The sequence below is a fragment of the Lepisma saccharinum genome, chromosome 1 (genome assembly GCF_977018435.1).
Source record: "Lepisma saccharinum chromosome 1, izLepSacc3.1, whole genome shotgun sequence".
Classification (NCBI taxonomy): Eukaryota; Metazoa; Arthropoda; class Insecta; order Zygentoma; family Lepismatidae; genus Lepisma; species Lepisma saccharinum.
The window spans coordinates 104,263,372-104,289,568 of NC_139229.1; the positions used below are offsets into that span (position 1 = coordinate 104,263,372).

Genomic DNA, 26,197 nt, shown 5'->3' on the forward strand with positions numbered 1-26,197 from the left:
ATTAGCGAACTAAAACTCTCTACTCCCCCGACTTGTCGCCGTAGAATGCCTTCTCCTGATAACGGCATTGGTATGCTCTCTGGCATTGGCTTTTCAACAGGTCTTATTATGCAAGTGAAGGGGTCACACAGTTGACCTTTGGTGGAGCGAGTAATCAAAAGCAATGATATTTAAATCGCGTCATTTTCCGCTTACGGCCTTGGATGTGGAAAATCTTTTTCATGCAACATACACACATCGTATCTTTCGTTTATCCTATGTGGTAAACCGGATTTATACGTGGAAGCCCGAGGCTAGTATAATGAGCCCCCCCCCCCCCCCCTATATACAATTCCACTTGTAATGTTTAGGACAAATTAGTTATATTTTAAAAATATTTTACATTTCAAATATCAATTTAAATTTTCTTTGGCCCAGTGGAGATCCCATTTTAGATTGAAGTCAAGTGCTGAAGCCCCCCCTAAATCCGGGCCCCTATCAGGATTTTTTTTTGAAAATATATTTTCACTGGCGGTTTCAGACTTTCTGGTATGGGGCCACCGGATGGCTTTGAGCCATCAAAGATTTGACTGGGACTTATCTTTAAAAAAAATGTATGTTGATATTGTTATTACTTGATCCACCAAACAAGGATTTAGCCGACCTCCGCAGCGGAGTGGTTATCATAGCGCGCTACGATGTCAGGGGCCCCGGGTTCGAATCCCATCCTGGACATAGGTCTTTGTGAGAGCCCCTTCATCAATTTCATCATATCTTCTCATCCTCATCGTCGCGATTAGCCGAAAGTGACAAAGGAAGTTTAAATATTTAAGTAAAAATAAATTATGCAAATTCAAATGTTGCATTGAAAATGTATAATAATTAAGATTCTATTACATTTCACATGATATTTGTGATTGATTTGGTTTGATTTTCGTGTTTTAAGTCCACTTTATGCACAGTAAGGCTAATCGTGACTGGACCTACAGTTTAAAGTGGGATCCGAACCACTATGTGCCTCCACCGGGTATCGAACCCGGGACCCTTGATTACAAGGCGACGACGCTACCACTGCGCCATCGGGGAGGCCGCAATATTTGTGATTAAAATTACCACCTGAGCGCTAGTGTCGCTTCCAATATGGCAGCTCTATGTAGGATAAATCTTTGTTTACATTTAGTAGAAGTATGTAATAGCAGCGTGTTGTATGGGGGGAACGTTTAAATTACGCTATATTCTTAAACATTGCGAGTGTGATGTGAATTCAAGGAACTATAACAAAGGTGAAGCTGTGCTGAGAACGAAGCATTTAATTATGACAGGCAAAAATAACACGGAAAACGCAGACGTTACTTCAAAGCAGTGCTGTTTCATGTGCATCTCAGGTTGTAACTGGGGCTTTCGGAAATGATCTGAAGATGAAGCAATTCACCTATATTTGCAAAGCTTGGGCAGGAGAAAAATGTAAACATACCGTTACTGTTCTTCCCCCCAAGAGGTAGGCTGGTTTAATAATAAACAGGATAATAATAATAGAATTCACAATTTCATCGAGACTATCTTCACTGAAAAAGGACTTACTGAATGAAACAACAACATTAGCATGTCGATTTTCTTTTTCTGGTTACCTTTATGATTACACACATTAATTAAATTCTCAAACTATTTTCATCTTCGCACTTAATCGACTTGCACATGTTCCAAATTTCATACGTAATGCATTGTTTATCTGGATGCATTGGGCAAGACGCTTCATGACATTTCGAAAAAAATTGTTTTATTCATAAAGTACAATTAAAACTTTCATGGTAATCGAATCGTCTTTCGGAAAATGAACAGACTCGCGCATTCTTCGGAATTTCCTTGCCGCATTTCAATGCTATCCCCTCCCCCCCCCCAAGCCAATCTTCTTCTGTCAATCAATTCTGTTTCCCTGATTTATTTACAAATTTCATTTTGTTGATTCCACGGGGAGGAAACACACGTAAACTTTTCACTTGTCCTGACCCACAAAACGATTTAGAGCAAGAAACTGAACAGTAAACGTTACTCTTTCGAACATTTCCCATGCTTTGAATGACTTCAACACAACATGGTATCCTACAAAGAGTAGTTCGGCAAAATCCCACCAGATGTCACATCGGATAATTTTCATCGCAAATAGAAAAAATGTAATTTTAAACTAGTTAACAGTTTAATTTGTTAAATGGAAATAAGGGAAATGCTATTATACTTCAGATCCCCATGATGCAGGGGAGAAAGTAGTAGACAACCTAGATTTGAATATTCGAAGGTCACCCAATATATTCGTTCTATTTTTTTATCACGAAATTTGTCTAATACATTTTGACAGAATGGGCCAGTCCACCCCTGGGTTCACGCTCACCCCACACCTACCTTTTTTGCTAACGGCGACGATGAGAATGAAAGGTAACTAAACGAAATTTATGAAAGAACACTTACAAACAAGCCCATGCCTAGGCCGGGTCTCAAATCAGAAACCTCCGGTGACTATCCTACGAGACTGACAGCCGTATTTACAATAGGGTTACTGATGGTTATATTGAGTAGACGGGAGTGGACCAATCTGCAGAGTAACGTAACAATATACTATGTATTTTAAAAGTAACCTAGATTTATTTTCTCTACATCTTTTCTTGCAAATCTAAATTACTTCTTTTGATTTTCAACCTATGTCAGACCAGTGGCGTGACCAGGGTGTGGTTGGTGGTAGTAATACCCCCCCCCCCTTTTGGCCCTTTTATCACTTCTCCTTCTCACCTCTCCCCCTTTTGCTCTTCTATATTCCTTTCCTTCTCTTTCTCTTTATGTTGTTTCTTCCTTTCCCTCTCTTCTTTCATCTTCTGTCGCTCTTTTCATCACTTTTCTCCCCGTCCTTCTCACACACACACACTTTCTCTTTAAAATGTTCCTTTCTTAAAACCTGACAAGTTGATTTGTAGAAATTTAGCGCTCCGCTGTACCTTTTCCACGCCGATCTCGAAAATTCCTCTCATTTCGAAAAATCTCTACGATATTCTAAATTCTGATAAATCACATCTGTTTAGAATTCCTTCTGTAGTATTCACGTGGATTTTCGAGGGGCTTGCATCGTTGTTTTCTAGATTCTGTGATGGAAAATTGGCTTACGTCCGAGGCAAATTGATACTGGAACCACCTTACCAAGTCCCAAAAGAACCAAAATTAATGGTGATGGGAATCTTCGGCGGAAGAAAATAAAATAATATTGTAGCAGAGAACAGAGGGACGTGTATACTTTATTTCCAATGTGTTATAATGCTTATATAGGATTTACAATACTTTATTGGTGCAAATGCGTGAATTTCCTGCCTCTCCTGTTTCGTTGAGACCATGAGGGGATCGTCGAAAATTATGACTAATAGGTACAGCTTAACCAAAATATAATTGTTCATGTGAACATTTGCCATTATTTATTTCTCTGTTTATTGAGCAATTTAAAATTTGAGCAATTTAGTATTTCGTATGTGGAGTATAATTCTTACAGAATACATAGAGTTGGCAATACATCACTTAAGAATTGTTTTGAAATAGTAATAATAAGTACAGATTTGATGTGATTCTTAAATAAATTGCCTTAGTGCGAGCGAATCGATCAAGAAAATTTATAGAATAATTTCTTTGTAAACTGAAAATACATATTCATTAAACAGAACCTCAATACTTTCATTTCACAGTGTCTCGCGATGTTCATCCTTTACAATTCCCCCCCCCCCCCCCCTTTCGGTGGCCTGTTTACCTCGGCAACTGCTTCCTGCCCCCTTCTGCCACAAAGAAAAATGGTTATAAAACTGGACACTTATAAGAACAAACAGCTGGAAAGTGGAGATTGAACAAAATATAATACAAACACATTTGCAGAAAATGCCTCCTACAGTCTATCTGGAAAAATGACTAATATGCTACTATCCTGTTCATAGGCGCCGACTCCATGGGGCTTGGGAGGGCTCGAGCCCCAAATAATTTTGCTTAAGAGGATCTAATGTTTTATTTTGCTACTCTTGTAAAGTTTACTCTGAATTCTGCCACATGAACTTAACCTTAAATACACATTTGAAATGTTCTAGACCATCAACTTTGGGGGGCTGAGACCGCTAAATCATCAACTTTGCGGGGGGGACTATGACCGGATACAGCAAAACACATGACTTATTACTATATACTAAGTATATAATTATTATTTACTATTATACATATATTAATCAGAGACATAATGAATTTAGCCAACGACTTGTTAAAGACTGTTTGGGAATCCCCTAAAGGAATGCAAATATTTAGGAATATTATTGATGTGAATGAGAAGGCTGGCCATACTGGACTGCGACCACTTTGCTCTCGCCAGTGGACGTTGAGAGCCTCCAGTATGCAACAGATCTTAAGGAACTATGAAAACCTTCTCAATTTTTTTGAGAAATTTTCTGAAGAAGATTCTACTGACGCAGCATCAAAATGTGCTGGATGCCTGGAGACAATGCTTCACTTCAAGACATTTTTCTTTCTTTCCCTCTACTACCATGTGATGGGTCCAATAGAAGAGGTAAACTGAAAGATTCAGTCTCCACGCATTGGTGCTACAGGAGTGGAATCAAAACTAAAACTAATTAAATAAAACTGTTAAATATTGTAAATATGCCCTCGCCGGGACTCGAACCTCCGGATCAAAGCGAGTTGAGTCGACCACCTAACACGCTCTGTTACCGAGGCCGGCATAAAACTGTTAGGTTGGCCTGTTAATGTAAATACATAAACATAACCCACAGCGCTACAGCCCTTGAAGGGCCTTGGCTTACCTACCGAATGCTGGTCTCCCTCCCACACTGTTCCTCCGTCACCTGTTATAGCGTGGACGTCTCAGACCAGTATTGGGGTGACGGGTGATCAGCCCGACGAACCCCCAGCCGTTGTTGTAGGTCTTCTTGACCAGGTTACGCTCACTCACTCGGAGCTTCCCAATTTCCTCACGATGGTGGGTTGCCACCGGCCCTATACGTAGGCTGAATAAATTCCGACCAGAGCCGGATACGAACCTACGCCGTCCCGCAGCGAACGATCTCAAGACGAGTGAACGCCTTAACCCGCTCAACTACGGAGGAGGACAATGTAAATACATACTTTTCAATAAAAATGTTAATTATCTAAAAAGAATAAATGAGCAGACACAAAAGACATAAAGAGACTTTGAAACGTTTTCTACACGTTTTTCATGTTACATTTCATTTGCATGAGAAATATAATAGCTGCTTAAAAGATGATATACGAAGACGTAATTTTTATTTTTAAAAAAGGGAGGGAGTGAGTCAGTCACTCATTCATTTATTTCAGTGATCAGAGCCCCTCCAATAATTTTTACAAGTCGGCGCCCCTGATCCTGTTACTCAAATGGAAAGAATTATTTTCCAACGTCCACTTTGGAGGAATTCGAGACCTCTATGATCTCTTTTGCGGTGCTTCATTGAATTAGTTCATTCTTCTCTGGTAGGTGGCAGCACCAGCACCCTCCCTATCACAAAATTAGTTCATTCTTCTGCCGCTAGGTGGCAGAACCAGCACCTTCCATTAAGAATCCAATTTTGTCCAAAAAAGATCATAGCCCGAGGGCACAATGTTTTTGTGCAGGAGATCTTCCTCCCCCATTGCTTTTTTTGGAAGGGGTCAGTACCTGGTCAGTATCTGCCATCTCTCAAATATTTGGATTGGCATGTACATTTTTCTTTCAGCCTTTGCTGTTCGAATTGTTCTTAATATTTCTCATAAAATCAGGTTTGATTTTCTAGTCACCTTGGGAATTACGGACATGACGTAACTTCATTCTCTATACTATGACACAGCGTCGTACTAAGGTTTTGAGTCAAGATCACAGTCAAGTAAGCATCGACTACCAGTGGCGTCACGTGGAGTAAATCGTTGGGTGTTCACAACCAGCCTAAATTCAGAGAAAATTTTTACCCCCCTTGTTCACACCCAGCCTAAATTTAGAGAAAATGTTACCCCCCCCCCAAGACCGAGGGGGATACAAACACATTGAGAACCAATTTGTTTATTTATTTCGTCTTCTTTTACATGGCGAAGTTAAGGCTGTGGAGCCTTTTCTTCCATTTGACCATGTTTACAAAGAAAATTGAATGTTGAATATTGAAATATTGAAAAACAAAGAAAATATATAAAAATTACAGAGAAATAAAAAAATACAAAGAAAAAATACATATAAGAATGGTAATCTAACCTATAGATACGGACACTCACACTCACACATACATAATTTTGCCCTTACACATACGCACGTACAAGCAAATACATAACATTACCTACACTTACTTAAGCACAGTCCAACATTTCACTCACTTAAACACATTCCAAAACGGTATACTTTGACGATAATTCATCACTATTACGTTAAATCATTTTTGTGCCTTACGTCCTTCTATCATTCTCTGCACCAGCCACTTTTTTGGGGAAGTCAAACATTTAATTTTCATTATATAGTATGTGTAACTTTAACTTTTTTTGAACGTCACAATTGAGGAAGAGAGATGAATTTCAGGTGGCAACTTGTTCCAAAGACCTGCTGAGGTAACAGTAAAAGAATTTGCATAAAAGTTGGATTTGTGGAGTGGAATGGAGAACAGAGATCTTTTGCGCGATCTGGTGTTGCGGCTGTGAAAGTCGGAAAGATGTTGAAATCGGTTATAGAGAAATTGCGGGTCTTTTATTTGGAGGATTTTGTACAGTAAAATTAACTTATGAAAATTACGTTTATCGTTTAATTTAAGCCACTCGACCTTTGCAAGGTACGGTGTCAAATGTTCTGAATATTTTAGATCGAAAACGAAACGAATGCAGGTATTTTGAACTCGCTGCAGTCGTTTAGCTTGCTCCTGATTGACATCCAAGAAAGCAATGTCGCAATAGTCAACAATGGGAAAGACAAGAGACTGGACCAGTTTAATTTTTATGCTTTCAGGGAGGAAGTTTTTGAGCCGATAAGAGTAAATGTACTACAAACAAGTTATACAATTCCCATTATTTTCAGTTTCTCGAATATACCGTTTAAAATTGCTGACTACTTGCAACCAGATATTAAGGAGTCTTGTAATATAATTTCTTGAGTATATCTTGGACTCTTGATTTCTTGTAAACCATCACCATTCAACCATGTAGGCTATCTGCAAAATGTGTAAAGTACAAACAGTCCACACAGACGATTTTGATTCCATATAAGCATATCTACAAAGTTCCAGGGTATTGGATTACCATTGTTAGTCAAATCTGTTGTCCTTCTTACAAATTTCGAGGTATTATTAGAAGACACGTGAAATTCGTAGATTCTCAAATGTTCATCTGCAAAAGGAACAAATAAAAATATTGTTCATATGGTGTATGAGACTATAAACTGAACAAATATATAAAAAAGACATTTACATTACATTGTTACAACCTCAGACAAGTTGAGTTAATAATAAAATAAAAATAACTTAGAAATGTTGTATAAGTGGATGTGAATATAATTGATCTAAACTGCGTCATAATGGTTAACGAAGTGGTCCTGTTATAACAGACTTAATAAAGGTTTGATTCATGGTATCCGCTCACTTCAGTGACTCAGATCTATCTTTGCAGTGCATGTTAAATATGACTTGGACTTCAGTAGATTTATCGAATCAAATATTCGAAACATAATCAGTGCAAATTATGATTTCTCTGAAAATCAATCAATCTTACCCACAAATAAATGATTGGCCTTGCACTTGTAAAATATGTGAACTAGTAATCTTTACTAATCTTTACTAATTTGTAAATTCTCAGTAAACATGCAAACTATTTTTTGTTAGACGGTTAAGACTTTACTGTTTTAGCTGTTAGGGTGTACTTGTACACTTCAAATACATAAAGCATGAACTTATTGGATATGATGCACTACCATTACAATTAAAAGGAGTTCAAAATTATGAAAGAACGAGAAAACTAAAGAGTTTTATACAGGTTACAAAACCGGTTTTCTGACCTGATTTTGTGAAAGAAGATAGCAGAACGTTGTCCAGAATGTGTACACAATTTGGGGATCTCACATTAAATCTTTTCCAATCCAACCTAACTTAGCTTAACCTACTTAATGAATTTAACATTTGCGAGCTTTATGAACTGTGTTCGAGTTTCAAAACAAAAAGGAGAAAAATCTTGTTCAAAACAGGTCAGAAACGACTCGTTCCAACCATGTACGTACAAGGGCAAAATAAAACTACCTAGGTATAATGAACGACTGATTTGTAATACCGATTTCGATGTATGTACATTTGATTAGCATCAGTGAAATACGAAAATAATCTCACAGGAACGATAGTAGAGCATTTTGTGCAATATCGATTTAATGCCAGAATGTAATCTATATGAAGGTATTTTATGCTCTAGTAATAATCACAAAACTGTAATTATCTGCATTAAGCGTAATTTAAAATGGCATTCTCTTCTGATTTTACGATTGCAGAGAATTATCAACTTCGTTTGTAAGGGAAAATACGTGCAGTGTTGAAAAGGTAGACAAGTTGAAGCGATATTCTCACAGACATTATATCGGAAGGTAAATACCCCAACATATAAATAAATCATACATTCTGCATCACTCTTGCATATTGCAAACGTTTTGCTTTTGATGGATTAAACAACAAGCATTTAAATATAAAACTTACCTTTGAGTTTGAGTTTTTTCCGATGTTCCCTTCTTCCAGCATGTACTGGATTTTTATTTTTTATTTTTTTATTTACATTTTACTTGGGATTACCGCTAAGCAGTTTTTCCCATATCTATATACATATGTACTGTACATAAACTTACATTTTTTAGTACATTATTATTAAAAGATACTATGAACATTTTTTTTCTATTAAATAGTTAAGCCACATTTTCTAAAAAAAGATAACAATATATATCCAACTGTAAGGTTAGGTTCACAAATCAAAGATTCCAAACACTGAGGAAAAGGAATTTCACAGTTTATAAGAGTCTTATAGAATGTCTCTCTTTCTTGTGTGTATCTATTACACTCAAATAGGATATGGTGTATATCTTCCTTGTTGCCACATGTACAGTTCGGGTTTTGTAGAATCCGGATCTTTTGTAAATGACTTTTAGTAGTTGTATGTCCTGACCTAATACGATTTAGTAATACTATCACATTCCGTGAACCTTGAACTTTTGTAAACCAAGGTCTCATTCTATTGAAATTAGCTATCCTCTGATAAAAGCTGCCTGCATTTTGAAATTCACCTTTGCACCATTCCGTCCAGTTTTCCTTCAACTTTTTCTTCACCCGCGGTAGAAGGTCTGTGTACCAGGTTTTCAGCTCCAGTACAGGTTGAATTACCCTAGCTTGTTTTGCATACAAATCTGCCATATCATTTCCTAAATTTTGACAATGTGCTTTAACCCAGGTTAAATGAATTATCTTTCCCCTGCTCCTTAAATTTTGTAAAGTTTTTACACAGTTTATAATGTATGGGGAGCATTTAAATAATAAATCATAATTGGACTGAATTGAATATAATACACTTTTGGAATCCGTTAATATTAATATATTTTTTTCTTGCAATTTATATGTATAAATTAGTGCTTGGTAAATTGCATAAGCTTCAGCTGTAAAAATGGAATTCCATGTACTGGAATTCGTTATTATCTGGTATTCTTCTTCTTCTTTTTTTGACCCTATCAACTGGTAGTCGATTTTAGTCATCTTCCTGAGTTTTTTTTTTTTATGTATTTAGTTCGCTATTCACTTATATTTCACAAGAATGAAAAAAAAAAAAACATCTATTGATATTTATTTATACTGTTTGTTAGATTGTCAAATTACATCTTCTTGCATATCCATAAAGAAGCCATATGGTGGGAGGAGTAGGGTCCGTGAGCAGGGCAGTAAGAGATGTAGGGAATGGAATTCTATTTCGACGTAAACCACTATATAATTTATCTCGTTCTCTGTCGAAATTGGGACATTGTAAAAAGAGATGTGTAGCATCTTGATTATCTTCTCCACATGCGCAGGCTTGTTTTGTTGTAATATGTAGTCGTGATAAATGATCATTAGTGCGAACATGACCTGTACGTAGACGTATTTTAAAAGTAATAACTGATCTTGGAAAATTATATGGGTAGTACCAAGGTTTGTTTTGTGAATGTTCTGCAAACCATTTATATGTGTTGCCCGTGGATTGAAATTGTTCTATACACCACTGTTTCCATTTATCTTGAAGTTTATATTTAACTCTTGGAAGAAGGTCCGTGTATGGAAGTCTCGCAAGTGAGGTAGTTTCCGATGATCGAGCGGCTTTGGCATATGTGTCCACACGTTCATTTCCCGTGTTTACTTGGTGAGCCTTTACGTAACTAAACTGGACGTTGATATTTCTTCCATTAGCATACTGAGTTTGTTGGATTATAAGTATGATGAATAAAGGATGTTTACAAATCTGAGGATATGAGGAACTCAGCGCCATTAATACGCTTAAAGCATCTGTTATGATGAGAATTTTTGTGTAATTATTATGGATAGCGTATGTGAGAGCTTTATATATTGCATAACTTTCTGCAGTGAAAATAGAAGTGTCAGGTGGTAAACGGAATTGTTTGTTTATATTTTGATCTGGAATGAAATAAGCACAACCCACACCTAGGCGGTCTTTGGATCCATCAGTATATATGATTAGGTGTGTTGGCCATTTCTCTTTATACATGATATGTCTTCCTAAATCCCTGAAATGGATATTGCATTGGGTATATAAGGGTATGTCTAATTGATAAATTATAGGATGTTGGAAGGTAAAAGACTTTGCACGTGATTCCAGGTCTATGTATTGGCAATATACAAAATAAAAGAATGTGTGTTTAGGATCTATGGCTTTATTTTCTGTCCATTGTTTTTGTATTTCAAATAATTTATTGAATGGGTGCGTATGATTTTCCCAGGTTTTGAGCAGAAATTTTATTGTTAATTGGATCCGTCTATGTGTCAAACTAGTTTCTCTGCTTTCCATATATACACTGACATTAGGACAGGACTGCATGAGACCTAAGCAGGTCCTCAAAGCTTTTCTCTGTAGTATTTCTATTTTGTCTAAAAGACTTATTTTTGCACCCCCATAACTAAAGGCTGCATACTCAAAGTTTGATCGAAAACAATTCCTATAAAATAGCAGTAAGATTTTGGGGTGGCCACCCCATTTAATTGTTGTGATACTACGGAGTATATTTATTATTTTACGGCCTTTATTGATTAAATGCGTGATGTGTGTATTCCATGTGAATCGCCTGTCAAAATGTATGCCTAAATATTTGTGTTTCTATTACTGGGATATTAGAAATGTGTGGTATATTGTTAGGATGTGTATCCAATCGTTTATTATTAAAACAAATAATTTTTGATTTTGTTTCGCTGATGGATAATCCTTCTTTGAAAAACCACGCTCTTATGATGGCGATTAAATTCTGCATTGCTATTATACCTTGAGTAGCATCATCTGTAATGTTATAGAAACAGAAATCATCTGCATACTGAAGGGGATGAAATGGTAGAATTGGTAATGCATGTATCTCATTCGTATAGATATTAAATAAGAGAGGGCTCAGAGGTGAGCCTTGAGGTATGCCGATTGAAGTGGAACGAGGATCGCTTAGTTTGTCGGCGAACCATCCGAATATAATCCTGTTGGAATATAGATTCCACACAATTGTTGAAAGTTTTGGGTGTATATGAAGATTCTCTAATTTATGACAAAGATTATTTAAATTTATAGAATCATAAGCTTTTTCAATATCTATAAACAAACTGAAACAGTAGGAACGTGTAATTTTACTATTTTGAATTGCTGCTGTTAGAGTGGCTATAGCATCTTGACTACTAAGATTAGTTCGAAATCCAAATTGTGTGGAATGAAAAAAATTTTCACGTTCTAATAACCAGGATAGTCTATTTTTCATTGTGCGCTCAAATATTTTTTCCAAAACTGAAATTAGTACTATTGGTCTGTATGAGGATGCATGGTCCGGAGATTTGTTTGCTTTTAAAATTGGAACAACTACGTGATTTTTCCATTCTAACGGAACTATGCCGGTTTGATATATATTGTTGTAATGTGAAACAAGAATATCTGTTCCGGTATTCGGTAAATGTGTTATGGCCTGGTACGGAATACCATCAAGACCTGGTGCTGTGTTTTTCACATTTTTAAGAATTGTTGTTAATTCCTCTCGGGTTACAGGTGGAAAATCTTTTGTAAATTTTGAAGGGAGATTCTCGTTATTATCATAATGTAGGTGAACAGATGGTGGAGTTAATTGGGAGAGAAATTGATGTTGCCAACTGTCATCTATCGGTCTTTTTTGAGGAGAACGTGGTTTGCGTAAAGAATTGAATTTATGCCAAATATTTCGGGATGATTCCTGCATGTCTATCGAATTGCAGTAGTTAATCCATGCTTGTCGTTTGGTTTGTAAGTATATTTTTCGTGCTTGAGCTACGGACTTTTTCCATGATATGAGGTTTTCAGGATTGGGACATGAGGCATATTGTTTTTCTCTGATTTTTCTATTTGTTTTTGCCTCTTCACATTCTGTCGTCCACCAATGTATCTTTGGAAACATTGTTTCACAATGAGTATTTTTACGCGAGGTTAGTATATCTAAAGCTTTAGTAATATATTGAAGTAGCAGTGAATAAGATATAGGCTGGGAGGAAGTAAGATGTTTTCTTAAAATAAAGGAATCTATTAATATTTTATATAATTCCCATTTTACATTGTTAGTTTTCCAGCGGAGAATTGGTAATTGGACGGGGGGAAAAAGTTGGCTTGGTAAAAATTGGGCACGAATATATATGGGAAAATGATCGCTACCATGGAGTTCATCCTCTATGAACCACTGAAATTGAGGGAATAATGAGTCCGATGTTATAGTTAGATCAATTGATGTTGGATTACTTCCATTTCGAGGTATATGTGTTGGTGATCCATCATTTAAAACGATGAAAGAGTTGTCGTCCATCCAATCCACTATACTAGTGCCAAGTCTATCTGCTGTATGCATACCCCAAGCATCGTGATGCCCATTAAAGTCCCCGACAATTAAATAAGGACTGGGTATGTTGAATGTTAAAGCTTGTAAATCAGTTTGTTTTATATTTTGAGAATTGTAATTGGAAGGAATATACACATTGATTATCGTAATTTTATATCCTGCTATGTAAATTTGGATTGCTCTTGCTTCTACTTTATAATTCTGGAATAGTTTTTTATGTTTATGTAATTGTATTTCCTGGTAGGCTACCTTTTCATGGACATATATACCAATTCCCCGTTCCGTATCTTTGTATGGAGGTCCTATACAATGATAATGGGAAATTCTATATATTTCTTGCTGACGACCCTTAGTTTCTTGTAAACATAGTATTAAAGGGTGTCTTTCCGTCACTAGTTTTAGTAGATCTGGTTTACGTGCAGAGAAACTATTGACATTCCATTGAAGTAATAATATCATATTAGTCAACTTTTATATAATTGATTTATTATGAGGTGAGATTCTGTAAAACGGCCAGCAGGTTTGTAGATAGGGTATTAATATGTTGTAAAAGAAGTTTCTGTTGCTGTAATTCTTTTATTTGCACAAGAGTAGACCATAGAAGCGGTATTGTCTTTAATAATGAGGTGTAAACCTCTTGAATATTTTCAGATGGGAGATAAGAGGATGGTTGTTTTAAGTTTTTATCTATTGAATTAGCATGCTGTACCCTTGAGGAGCTAGAATTAGAATAAGCATTTTGTGCTATATTTAAAGAGGTCTTGGGTTCTGATTCAGCAGAAGAAGTATCTGTAATTGATGTTGTGGAAGGGTTGGAATGAGTATGTATCCTTGGTTTCCTAGGATGTTTCCTTTTTTCTTTTGGTGTCACTCTGATATTTTTATGTACTTCTATCGTCTTCCCTGATGTATGTGGAATAGGATGATGAAACGTTAAAGCAACTGGAGTTAAATTTGATCCAACAGAATGATTTTGCCATTTATTAATGTTGGGGCTGTGATTTGCAATTATGATAGGTTTAGATGTAAGGGTAGGTTGTGCATTATGATTTGGAATTTTTGAGCCTCTAGGTGAAGTATTTAGTCGGGCACGAAACTGAATAGGAGGAAAATCTGTTTTGTTTACAATGGGATTCAGAATTTCCTCTATAGATGGTGGTTGTATATATGTGCCTTCAATAATTTCTCTAACCTCACGATAAGAGAGATTATCGTTCGCCATTCGCTCCTGTATTTGTTGTTCTCTTTGCCACATTGGACAATTTTTATCAAGAGCTGAATGAGCTCCTTGGCAATTAGAGCATTTTACTGGTAGGTTACAGGAGGAACCATGCTTATTATCTCCGCAGGTTGCGCATTTTGGTTGGGAACGGCACTGAGTTGCCGTGTGTGCATATCTGAAACATTGTCTGCACTGAAGAACAGCTTTTTGCCTTGGATTAACTTCATATATCATGCTATTTATGATTATTTTTTGGGGAATTATACGCCCCAAAAATGTCAGACATATAAGTTTTGTATCTCGTAGCAAAAATGTTCCATCATTTTTCCACAACTTCTTTTTCATGCGTTTGACGTCAATGACTGGGATAGGCGATTGAACGCCATCAAGTACATCCTGCTCGCTAACATCATATTCTATCCCGTAAACTAGTCCTTCTCGTTGAAGTAAAGATTGCGGTATACGAGATTTGATCGAGAGCTCAGCTTGAAATTTTGTATTTTTGACGAATTTGTTTGCCTCCAGAGCAGATTTAAACGTAATTCTAACTCTATTACGACCACATTGATCAATATGTTTCACTGGTATTTCTGCCTTCCTAAATTTATTTCCTAGGCTTCCCCCAGCTAGATTTCCAATATTTTTCCCTATACCCTCTATCAAGACAATGTATGGGCCAGAGCTGTCGAGTTCATATAAATTCTGATAGGAGATCCTTCTGTTCTGAGATTTGATACAATTTTCTGTGTTTTGAGACATTGATCCTTCTTGTGAATTATTACATTGATACTCCTCACTATTGATGTTATCCACTTCGATATATTGCGCCGGAGAAGGAGGAACATCGGGATCCACATAACTAACTTGAACACTAGCATTTTCATGCATTAATGCAGCATTATGACAATCTTCCATTTGGACTCTGTTTGTAGACCTTAAACGGCCTTTTACTTTACTTCTTATTTATCTTCTCGAAGATCACACACGCTTAATTGACACAAATTAAACACAACATAATAACTTGACAATAAACATTCTCTGGTAACTTGGTTTAACTTTCACGATTTCGAAGCACTCGCATTGATCATCAGCCCGGGTCATGGCATGGTTTCCTACCGATATTAAACCAAGACCATCTTGAGGTTCAGGCCGCAGCGCTCAGTCAAGACGTCATCATCTGGAGGCGATCGTCTTAACGTTGTAAACTCATTCTCGTATTTTTATTGTAGAGAATTAAGGTATATTTATTGCTTTTATTAAGTTAAATTTTCACATTTACCCTCTCGACGAATATAGTTAGAAGAAAAATGTAGAATATTGAATATTTACACCAACATTTTCATTCAGGAAGTCACTATGGCCACCACAAAAATTCCTACCATAGCACAAAGAAAGAGTTGCGCGGAAAAAATAAACATTGTATTTCTTCAGAAAATATTATCCGGCATATTTGTCACGTACAGTAAAACTCGTTACAGCTTTTGCATGAACATTTGTATGTAAAAATCAATGGATTAAATCAAAACCCCGCATGTTAGGTTGACCATAAACTTGCCAAGATACTTAATCAAATTAAATTTTATTTAACTTTACCCTAAATTAATCAACCAGATAATGCAGATATTCTGTATAGCTATACAATCTCAATACAAAAACTTAATTTATATAACCTTTCAACAAATGTGAAAGAAATTTGTACAAGGGCAATGTTACATTTCTGTGAATAAGGACTAAACCTAAATCACTTGCACATTGTAATTTCAACCGTTTTGACTTTATTGAACGAAAGATAATAAGCAAATTGAATATTTTCATTGTCGTTAGTAAGATCTGTGACCATAACTTCAGAGTTAAAAAAAGAAAGCAGATTAATATTTCGATCTTAGCGTTCATTTGGAAAATAAACATTTGGAATATTTCCTCATACTGTGTTTACACTCTGTTAAAAAATCGTGAAGAATGTTAGTGAATTATGAAACAATAAACATTATCAATGATTTAATAATCAAAATTACGAACATCGAAGCTTCACCAAAAACAAAAATAAAATAACAGTTCACTTGAAACAATTTTATAAAATTTACTACATTTGTAGTTCATATTAATATAACTAGGTAATAAAATGCTTTTTGTGTAAAAAACATTTGTGTTTGAAACATAAGTAATGTATTCTTGGATAATTTTACACACGAATATTTCATCGAAGTTCTTGTTACACATAGTACCCTTGTATTTGAATGCATAACATATCTTCCATTCGTTCGCCTCCGATTAGCCTAAAGAAGCATAAAAGCGTGGTAAAATAAGAATGTCAGTGTACACATGTATCAATTTGGATCAGTTGTATAGCTTTCTCTCATTAAGCATATTTCGAAACTGAAAATTTGTGTAAATTATATGAATATGTTATCGAATGCTTGCATAACATTTAAACTAACAAAATACTTTTGTAGACATAACCGTAATATTTTAAACGTTAATTAAATCTAGAAACAAATTATTTTGCAATCATAAGCAACAAGGCATCTTAACATTAATCTTAACGTTGTAATTCAGGGTAAATTATTTGATATTCCTTAAACAATTGTTGACAAATGATAAAACTTGACCGAATCTAAGATTATATTAGATGCCTATTCCGGATACATGAAATCTTTTGATGTAGAGATTTCATGTGTCCGGAATAGGCATCTAATATCATCTTGAACTATTTCTGATATTTATTTATGAGTATAAAACATTTGTTACTTAACTTGTATTTTTTCGTAGGGACCGAATCACATGGAATTGCCCTAAAAAATTTCTCATTTTCAGCAACATCTTGAAGAATTGTCAACGTTACTCTTACCTATTTCATCATAATTGCCTCTGCAATTGAGCACACAACACTTACACAATACCTTTTGTACATTTACGGATATTTACACGTCATGTAAACTTGAATACAGTTCTTAAATTTTCATTACAATTCCATATTCACTAAAAAGGTCCAACATTGATTCCCAAGAAGCAAATCGAACATGGCGGCTATCTCGCCTCCAGTTGCTGACGCTTAGTCACGTGACCAGAGCAAGCCATTAGGCTTTCAGATAGAGAAGGTAATGTATTAAACACGGAGTGAAATCTCGGCAACAGTGTTGGCTAAAATCTCCACCTCGAAGTATATTGCGACGAAACGCCACTTCAAAAATTTTAATGATAACCACTACTTTCCGAAGGAACGAAATGTTTTCATTTTTTCACATAGTACTTCAGATACTTGCGGGAAGAGCATGTGATCTTTGTTTCACCACAAAATCTTCCATACTAGTCATAAAAGAAAGAAAATGCACCGGTATTGAAAAAACGACCACTTCAGCGCCATCTGCACGCAGCAGTTTGAACATGACGGAGACCTTATATTTTCTGTTATTTACTTAAATACCTTCAATCGTAACAAAATTATAAGGATCACAGGTTCTAGTGAATAAAACAATCTTTTATATCGGAAAATTTCTTCCTTACCGAAATTTGGGCCTTACAGAAAAATTAAAAATATGAGTGATAGGAGCAAGTACGTACGTGGTGGGATACAAACACATTGAGAACCAATTTGTTGATCACAATCACAGAGAAGAAAACGGTAAATGTGGACAACTGATTAATTGAGCATACAAAAAGGCGCAATTTGAGCCAAGAATCGAAACTATGACTTCCGTTTTTAGAGTGCCCTACACTAGCCAAGTTTGTCTAAAATTTCTGAGGACAAAAATAGTAAGCAAATTTAATAAACATTAAGAGCTGAAACTTTTCATGTTGACACTATCAACAACTATCAACTATTCTGCGTCAATACTTGCAAAAACATATTACTGTTTACCAGTTGCGCAGGAACGGGGGGGGGGGGGGATGCAGGGGTACATTGTAACCCCCAAATTTTTGAAGGGGGGTACTGTACTCCCTAAATACGTAAATTCAATTGTACCCCCTCCCTACATAATTTGATAGGACGCAAGTTGCTACTGTTAAAAGAACCTATTTTCAATTAGCTCAATTAAAATATTTATATTGTTTGTAACTTGAAGCATTATCTTTCTTACCACAGAAATTCGAACCATTGTTATTCTACCACATTGTGCTACTAGTGAGTTCATTGACCTGTGTTCTTGGAAACCTCTTTAAGGAGATGAAGATTGTTTAAAATGTGTGGGACGATTGAATCAGGTAAAATTTACTCTCAGAATATCACGCTCGAGACGAATTCTCTTTTTTTGCGTAAAGGGGGTACACTTTTCTAAAGAAGAAGTCGGGTCGATTCGAAGATAAGATACAAATTTTCATCAGAAGAGTACGTATATGAATTTTTCAAGTGGAATTTTTCGAGACAAAATTCTTACACAAACGAGACGAGACACGACAGACCAACTTGGGGGTACAATGTACTCCTGTACCTCACCCATAATATTCATAACTTTGTACGACGGTGTTTGGAAAACTATACTTAAACTTAAACTTTCGAAAACTCTCGTTCGAAACTCTAGTATCATATTTGAAGAAATTGCTTAAAATAAATTTAAATATCTATGTGTCTTATCCAGACATACCAAGCGTATATCTTATTGATTTTTTCATATGTCGTATATTTTGTTTACTGTAATTGCAAAGTTAATCCATTAGTGACAGTTGCGATCCTGTAATGCCAGGTTTCGTCTATTCACGATAAAATTTCGTATTTCGACGGTTCGCAGAAAACGTTATTAAGAAAAGTTTTCGTTTTCATGACATATTGTATATGTTGTGAAACTTTGAGTGGTGACACAATGTACGTGTTGTTTATACTAAACATTCCTTTGGTCAGGACGAGATATCTCGCCTTGTAATCAATGGGTCCCTCATGCACAGTGGATCCCACTTTAAACTGTAGATCCAGTCCCAATTAGCCTATCTGAGCATGAAGTGGATCTAGAAAAAGTTTTAGGCCTAATGAGTTCTGAGTGGAAACCGAAACAAAAATAAGCACAAACAAGAACGAGAAGGACCTCACCACACAGGAGACGAGATGTGACAATTCTCGATTACTCTCATGGTGACATCATTCCCAGGTGAAATGAAATGTTTCCTAGACATTAAAACAGGGTGAAATTTGTGATGATATCAGATACTGAGGACTTATTTTTACCTTGTATTAGGTATACTTAGAATTGGATATTAATTGCTTAAAATCTAATTTTGATATCGAATGTAACACAAACGCCATTTTATGTTAAACTCTAAGGTCAAACTGTAAGAAAATTACATTAGTGACATGAATGCACGAGATAAATTAGAGTTACTGCAGGTTCTATGGTTTGCCAGTTGGCTTGTCAAGGGCACTGTGATACTTAGACTTGATCCAATTTCTTGCAAATTTTTCTCCATGAAAGCAATGCACTGGGGTCTAAGGAAGGGAAAAGTAGGTTTAAAACTTCTAAAGGATTTCTCTAATCATTTAAGGTGAGGTTTATGGCATTGAACCCGCTTTCGCATTTAGCTGTTGTTGGAGTTGCGTTGATTCTTGTAAGAAAACACAATAACAAATGCACACGCTGATTCTTTTGAGACATCTATTTTCTACCTGTAATGCACTAATTACCATGAAGTATCACTGAAAGGCAATTCTAATCACTTTAGACGACGTATGTTCTTAGTAATGTCCAGCTGTGGTTACCGTGATTCGCGCCATGTTGCTTCTCACTCACTAACCGTTTTCTTTGCTTGGCGCCCACGCAAACAGCTGATACATGGTCCACATACGCCATCTCTTGAGAATAAAAGTAATTTAACCCACATCATCAAAACCAAATAATGAAAATAAGAACACATTCCTATACAAATTCCCCCCTCTTGATTGGATAAATTCCAATCAACAGATTTGCTAATTCAATTGTCATTAGGTAAGGGAATCAATTTGTTCACTGGTCTTTTAGTAAAACCAGTTTTTGATCTAATTTTGGCCACACGCACTACACCGTCTTTACCAGGAAACGTCTCTTCCACTACTGCTATTTTCCATGTAAGTGGAGGTGCGTTGTCTTCTTTGACCAGAACCACCATGCCTGGTTGAAGATTTTCTGTTGAAGCCGTCCATTTACGACGCTGTTGTAGTTCGTGGAGATAATCCTTCGACCATCTTTTCCAAAAATGTTGTTGTAATTGCTGAATGTGTTGCCATCTAGAAAGACTGTTTTGGGGCAAGTTAGTTAAATCAGGCTCAGGTATGGACATGAGAGGTGACCCTATAAGAAAGTGACCAGGTGTTAAGTAAAAGGTGTCACTGGGATTATCAGATATTGAGGTCAGGGGTCGGGAATTGAGGCATGCTTCAATTTGCGATAATAATGTTGCAAGCTCTTCGTATGCAAAGTAGCATTTCCCACTATCCTCTTAAAGTGATATTTCATAGACTTTACAGCGGCTTCGCACAATCCTGCAAAGTGGGGTGCGTTAGCTGGAATGAAGTGCCAGTTGATTCCATCTTTTATTGCAAAATCTTCAAGTCCACCTTTTAGCTGTTCTGCTTTGAAGAGTTGACTGAGCTCTCTCAGTTCTCTATTAGCTCCAACAAAATTAGGCCCGTTGTCACTGTATATGTTTTGACATTTTCCTCTTCTAGAAACAAATCTGCGTAGAGCAGCGATAAATGCCTCTGATGTTAAGGAAATAACTGCTTCAATATGCACTGCCTTAGTAGCCATGCACACAAATATAGCTACATATCCCTTGGTAGTGATTCTGCTTCTTCTGTTTGTTCTTATGATACAAGGACCAGCATAATCTACTGCTGCATTTAAAAATGGACGTGATGGTGTGACTCTTGGGCTTGGTAATTGCCCCATGAGTTGATGTGACGCCTTGGCTTGCAACTTAAAACATATTAAGCATTTATGCAAGACAGATCTTACTGTTTGTCTGATATGTGGAATCCAGTATTCCTGTCTTAAAGAGCTTATCAACAATTGAGGCCCTGCATGTAATAAACGACGATGTTCTGATTCAATTATGAGTTGCGTCAGATGATGTTTGGTAGGCAAAATTAATTGATATTTGCTCTCATATGGCAATTCTGAATTTTCGAGTCTTCCACCAACTCGTAACAGCTGTCTGTCATCAATAAATGGATGAAGATCCTTGATAGGACTATTTTTTGATACTTGTTTTCCTTCTTCTAGATCATGAATTTCTTGTGGAAATGAAATACGTTGCACAATTAAAATACATTTCATTAGTACTGCACGTAATTCAACATAAGAAAAGTTTCCTGTTCTCTTCGAAGTAGGATTCTTAACATTGTAAATGAATCTATAGCATGTTGCTACTATACGAAGCAATCTCTGTAATGTGGAAAATCTCAACATGAAATCTGCTTCTGTTCCATGTATCTTGCTAAACATTGATGTAACAATCTTCCTTTGTTCTGTTATGCATTCTTCAAGTTCGCTATTTTCCATAACCTGTAATGGCCAAGTATCTTCTTTTAACCACGTAGGTCCACTCCACCAAATTTCCGAATCCTTGAGGGTTCTTGGTTCTACTCCCCTTGTTATCAAATCTGCTGGATTGCACTTAGATGTGACATGATGCCATTGGTTAATCACAGAAAGTTCCTGAATCTGTGCAACACGATTACCTACGAAGGTTTTCCATCGAGTGGGGGACGCTGCTAGCCACCCAAGTACGATTTTAGAATCTGTCCAAAAATAAGTACTGTCAATAGGAATTCTCAAAATTGGTGTTGTTTTCTTAATTAGTTTAGCCAATAGAAGAGCTCCGCACAATTCTAGTCGTGGCAAAGTAACTTTTTTGATTGGCGCTACTCTTGACTTTGCGCACAGTAATTTAACATTGATTCTTCCTGACTCATCTCTTGATCTGATATAAATGCAACAACCATAAGCTTCTTCTGCTGCGTCGCAGAATCCATGTATCTGAATGTCATTTGTCTTTTCTGTTGTCAGTACAAATCTCTCTATTTGGATGTGAACTATATCTGGTAGTTGTTGATACAAATTTGTCCATTGGTTTCTTAAATCTGAATCTAATTGTTCATCCCACTCCAATTTACAACTCCAGAGTTTCTGCAAAAACATCTTGTATAAAATGACAGTTGGACTGATAAGTCCCAGTGGATCAAATATGGAGCTAACAATTGACACAACTTGTCGTTTGGTTATGTTCGTTAATGGTGAACAAAAGTCTCCATCTTTCGCTACTTTGCACGAAATTAAAAATTTGTCTGTTGATGGTTGCCAGATGAGGCCTAATGTGTTTATTTCTGCTTCATTATTGAACTGAAATGGTAAATGAACTTCTCTGTGTTCTTCTGGTACTGCTTGCACCAATTCCTCACAATTGGAGCACCATTTGCGTAAAATAAATCCACCTCGTTTCAAGAGTTCATTCAGTTCAGACTGTAAGTTGAGCATAGTTTCAATGTTATCACCTCCTGATGCTACATTGTCACAATAAAAATCCCTTAATAATATGCTGGATGCATTGGGAAAGTTTTCGTTTTCCTGTCTTGCAAGCATTTGTAATGCTGCAACAGCTTGGTACGGCGATGAGGTTAAGCCATAAGTTACAGTTAATAATTCATAAGTTTGTATTTCTTCGTTTGGTGATTTTCTCCACAATATTCTTTGATATTTAGTGTCATAAGGATGGACTCTAATGTTGCGAAACATCTGGGCTATATCTGCTGTAAAAACTATCTTGTGCGTTCTGAACCTCAGTACAATAGAGTATAGATCTTCTTGGACTGTAGGCCCTGTCATTAGAACATCGTTAAGGGATAGTCCACTGTCTGTTTTCGATGATGCATCAAATACAACTCTCACAGGTGTTGTAGTACTTTCTCTAATAATAGCATGATGCGGTAGGTAATATGACTCCTTGTTCTCTTCATCAGTAGTTTTAATTTGCTTCATGTGGCCTAATGATTCATAATTGTCCATGAATTCACAATAGTTCTGCCTGAGTGTTGGCTGTGTTGTTAATCTTCTTTCCAACTGATGAAATCTTTTGTCTGCTTGTTGAAACGAATTCCCTAATTCAGTGTGATTTGGTTTGAATGGTAGCCTAACCATAAATCTACCATCCTTCTGCCTGATGGTTGTTTCTTGAAAATGCCTTTCACAATCCATTTCTTCTTTGCTCTTGGTCTTTGTGAATACTTCCTCTAACTCAAAAAACCTCTGTAATTGTAATTGAAGGCTATCTTCAGTACGTACAAAACATGAAGTAACTGTTGTAGGTGCTTCACATTGTTGAGACATAGCTCCTGCTAAAATGTATCCTAACTCTGTATCTTGAAGTACAGGATAATTTCCTATTCTTGTTCTTCTATCTGAACGTAGTAGCAAGAAAAATAGTTCAGATCCAATCAACAAATCTATGCTGCCTGGCTGATGAAATGAAGGATCAGCAAGCTGAATATCCCTTGGAAGATTCCAAGTACTGCAGTCGATTACCTGTGTAGGCAAGTCGCCTGTGATTTTTGGTAACACAAGACACTTCACTGTTGTTGTATAATTAGATGTTCTAGACTGGATTACAACATCTACACAATGTTTAGTTTCAAGACACGAATTGTTTATTCCCTGAACTGGAACAACATAGTTTTCTTTCTTCAGTCGCAGTTTCTGCACTAATGATGTAGTTACAAAATTTGACTGACTCCCACTGTCTAAGAGGACTCTGCAATAATGAAATTGTCCATTGTTGCCTTTTACCTTCACTAAGGCAGTTGACAATAAAACTTGTAAAGTGTGTCTTTCTTTGACTGTACAATATGAAGATTGAGGTGCTTCATCTCTTGCCCCATTGTTGCTTTCTTGAGGATACACCCTAGAATTCAATTGTTGTCTATTGCTTGTATTGTTACTGACACTTGATGATCTTGGTCTTTCAGGTGTATCCCTATGCAAGAGAGTATTATGTTTCAAATTACAAATTTTGCAATTTCCAGATTTACAAAATTTCAATGAATGTTTTGAAGATAAACAATTAAAACAAAGACCTTTCTTCTTCACAAATTCTTGCTTCTGTTTATAACTTGCCTGTAAGAAAGTCTCACATTGGTACAAAGTATGATTTGCGGAACAGTACATGCACTGAATGTTAGTGGATGTTGCTAAATACGTGTTGCTTTGTTTCATGAATTTACCTTGTTTATCATGTGATTGAAACTGCTTAGCATTGGTGTCACTATGTGTCGGTTTCATGTTTTCTAAAGCTTGACACCTGCGCTCTACAAATGCAAATAATTCTGACAAGGTAGGAAAGTAATCATTTTCTTGTGATAATTCAAATTCCTTACGAGTATTGTGATCCAAATGAGATACAAAAGGTTGTGATAAAATGACTTCATCCAAAGGCACCTCAAGTTTAAGAGCCTTTAAAGCATTCAGATTTGAGGTTGCTGTATTTACAAACTGTCTCAATTCATTTGCATCTTCTTTACGCACCGACTTTATGTGTAATAGTTCACTAACGTAATGTGATGCAATAAGCCTGCTATTATCATATCTTTCAGTGAGCAAGTTCCATGCTACTGTATAATTTGCCTCACTAACTTGCAAGTTTGAAATGAGCTTACTGGCTTGTCCCTTTAAAGAGGACCGCAAATAATGAAATTTTTGTATTGCTGGTAATGTATTGTTATCATGGACCAACACTTTAAAATTGTCCTTGAATGGAAGCCAGTTTTCATAATTTCCATCAAAAGAGGGTATGGAAATCTTTGGAAGTCTAAGTTGAGACTGAACTGACGTAACAGAACTAGTACTAACACTGGGCTGATGCATTTGATCATGCCGCATCACTATTGTCTCCATTTGAGACCTAATGCTGTAGTACTTTTCTTCAAATTCTATTCTGTGAACTTCCTCTTCGGATGCTTCCGATTGAAGTTCCAAACTGGTTTGAACGTCATTGAATTTGTCCCACATCTCAGTCAAATGACTTAATCTCAGTTTAATTTCCTGAACACTCTGTATATTAATGTCAAATGCATCGACGAATGCTTTCATACGGGTCAATTGCCCTTTGTAGCTTCCTCGCACAACTTTTAAACGTTTAATCTCTGCCTCTGTCATGGTGAAAGGATAACTGATAAGGTGTCACAATAATGCAATTAATGAACGTAATGTAATGTAAAGAAAGGAAAAGGAAATGGTACTAAAACGAGCCTGATTACCTGCAAACTTCAGCGCTGCCGATGTTGGACACACAATCGTCTCGCCGGTTGGAAACACTGCTGCACTGCTCGCACGAAGAATCAGCTGATTTCCTTCCCCGCCTTCTGAATATGCTTGCTACGCAATAAATTTAGTATCGAGATTCCGGAATGTCCCTTCTGCCACCCGCACGAAACGTTCAGTTCTTGAGACACGAATCCACACAACTGGACCACGCTATGTCAATGCAAAACTAGAACGCACCGTTCACCACAAAGTTTACAGTTCACAAAGTCAGGTAGAGGTAAGACATCCAAGGCTTGGAGGACCATAAAAATGTTGGAGTTGCGTTGATTCTTGTAAGAAAACACAATAACAAATGCACACGCTGATTCTTTTGAGACATCTATTTTCTACCTGTAATGCACTAATTACCATGAAGTATCACTGAAAGGCAATTCTAATCACTTTAGACGACGTATGTTCTTAGTAATGTCCAGCTGTGGTTACCGTGATTCGCGCCATGTTGCTTCTCACTCACTAACCGTTTTCTTTGCTTGGCGCCCACGCAAACAGCTGATACATGGTCCACATACGCCATCTCTTGAGAATAAAAGTAATTTAACCCACATCATCAAAACCAAATAATGAAAACAAGAACACATTCCTATACAGCTGTAGGTATTTAGATATTGATAAATT

General features: G+C 36.4%; 2 protein-coding genes across 2 annotated transcripts in view; one reads left to right on the plus strand and one right to left on the minus strand.

The window, feature by feature from the left end:
• LOC145998916 (uncharacterized) overlaps positions 1–26,197 on the plus strand; it is a 281,190-nt gene that overhangs the window by 32,457 nt on the left and 222,536 nt on the right. The gene's annotated exons all lie outside the window — the stretch shown is intronic.
• On the minus strand, positions 20,618–25,414 carry LOC145984867 (uncharacterized). The gene is made up of 2 exons (XM_083118244.1): positions 24,484–25,414; positions 20,618–24,054 (listed from the first exon to the last, which is right to left on the minus strand). The coding sequence occupies exons 1-2, from the start codon at positions 25,412–25,414 to the stop codon at positions 20,618–20,620; spliced, it is 4,368 nt and encodes a 1,455-aa protein (XP_082974370.1).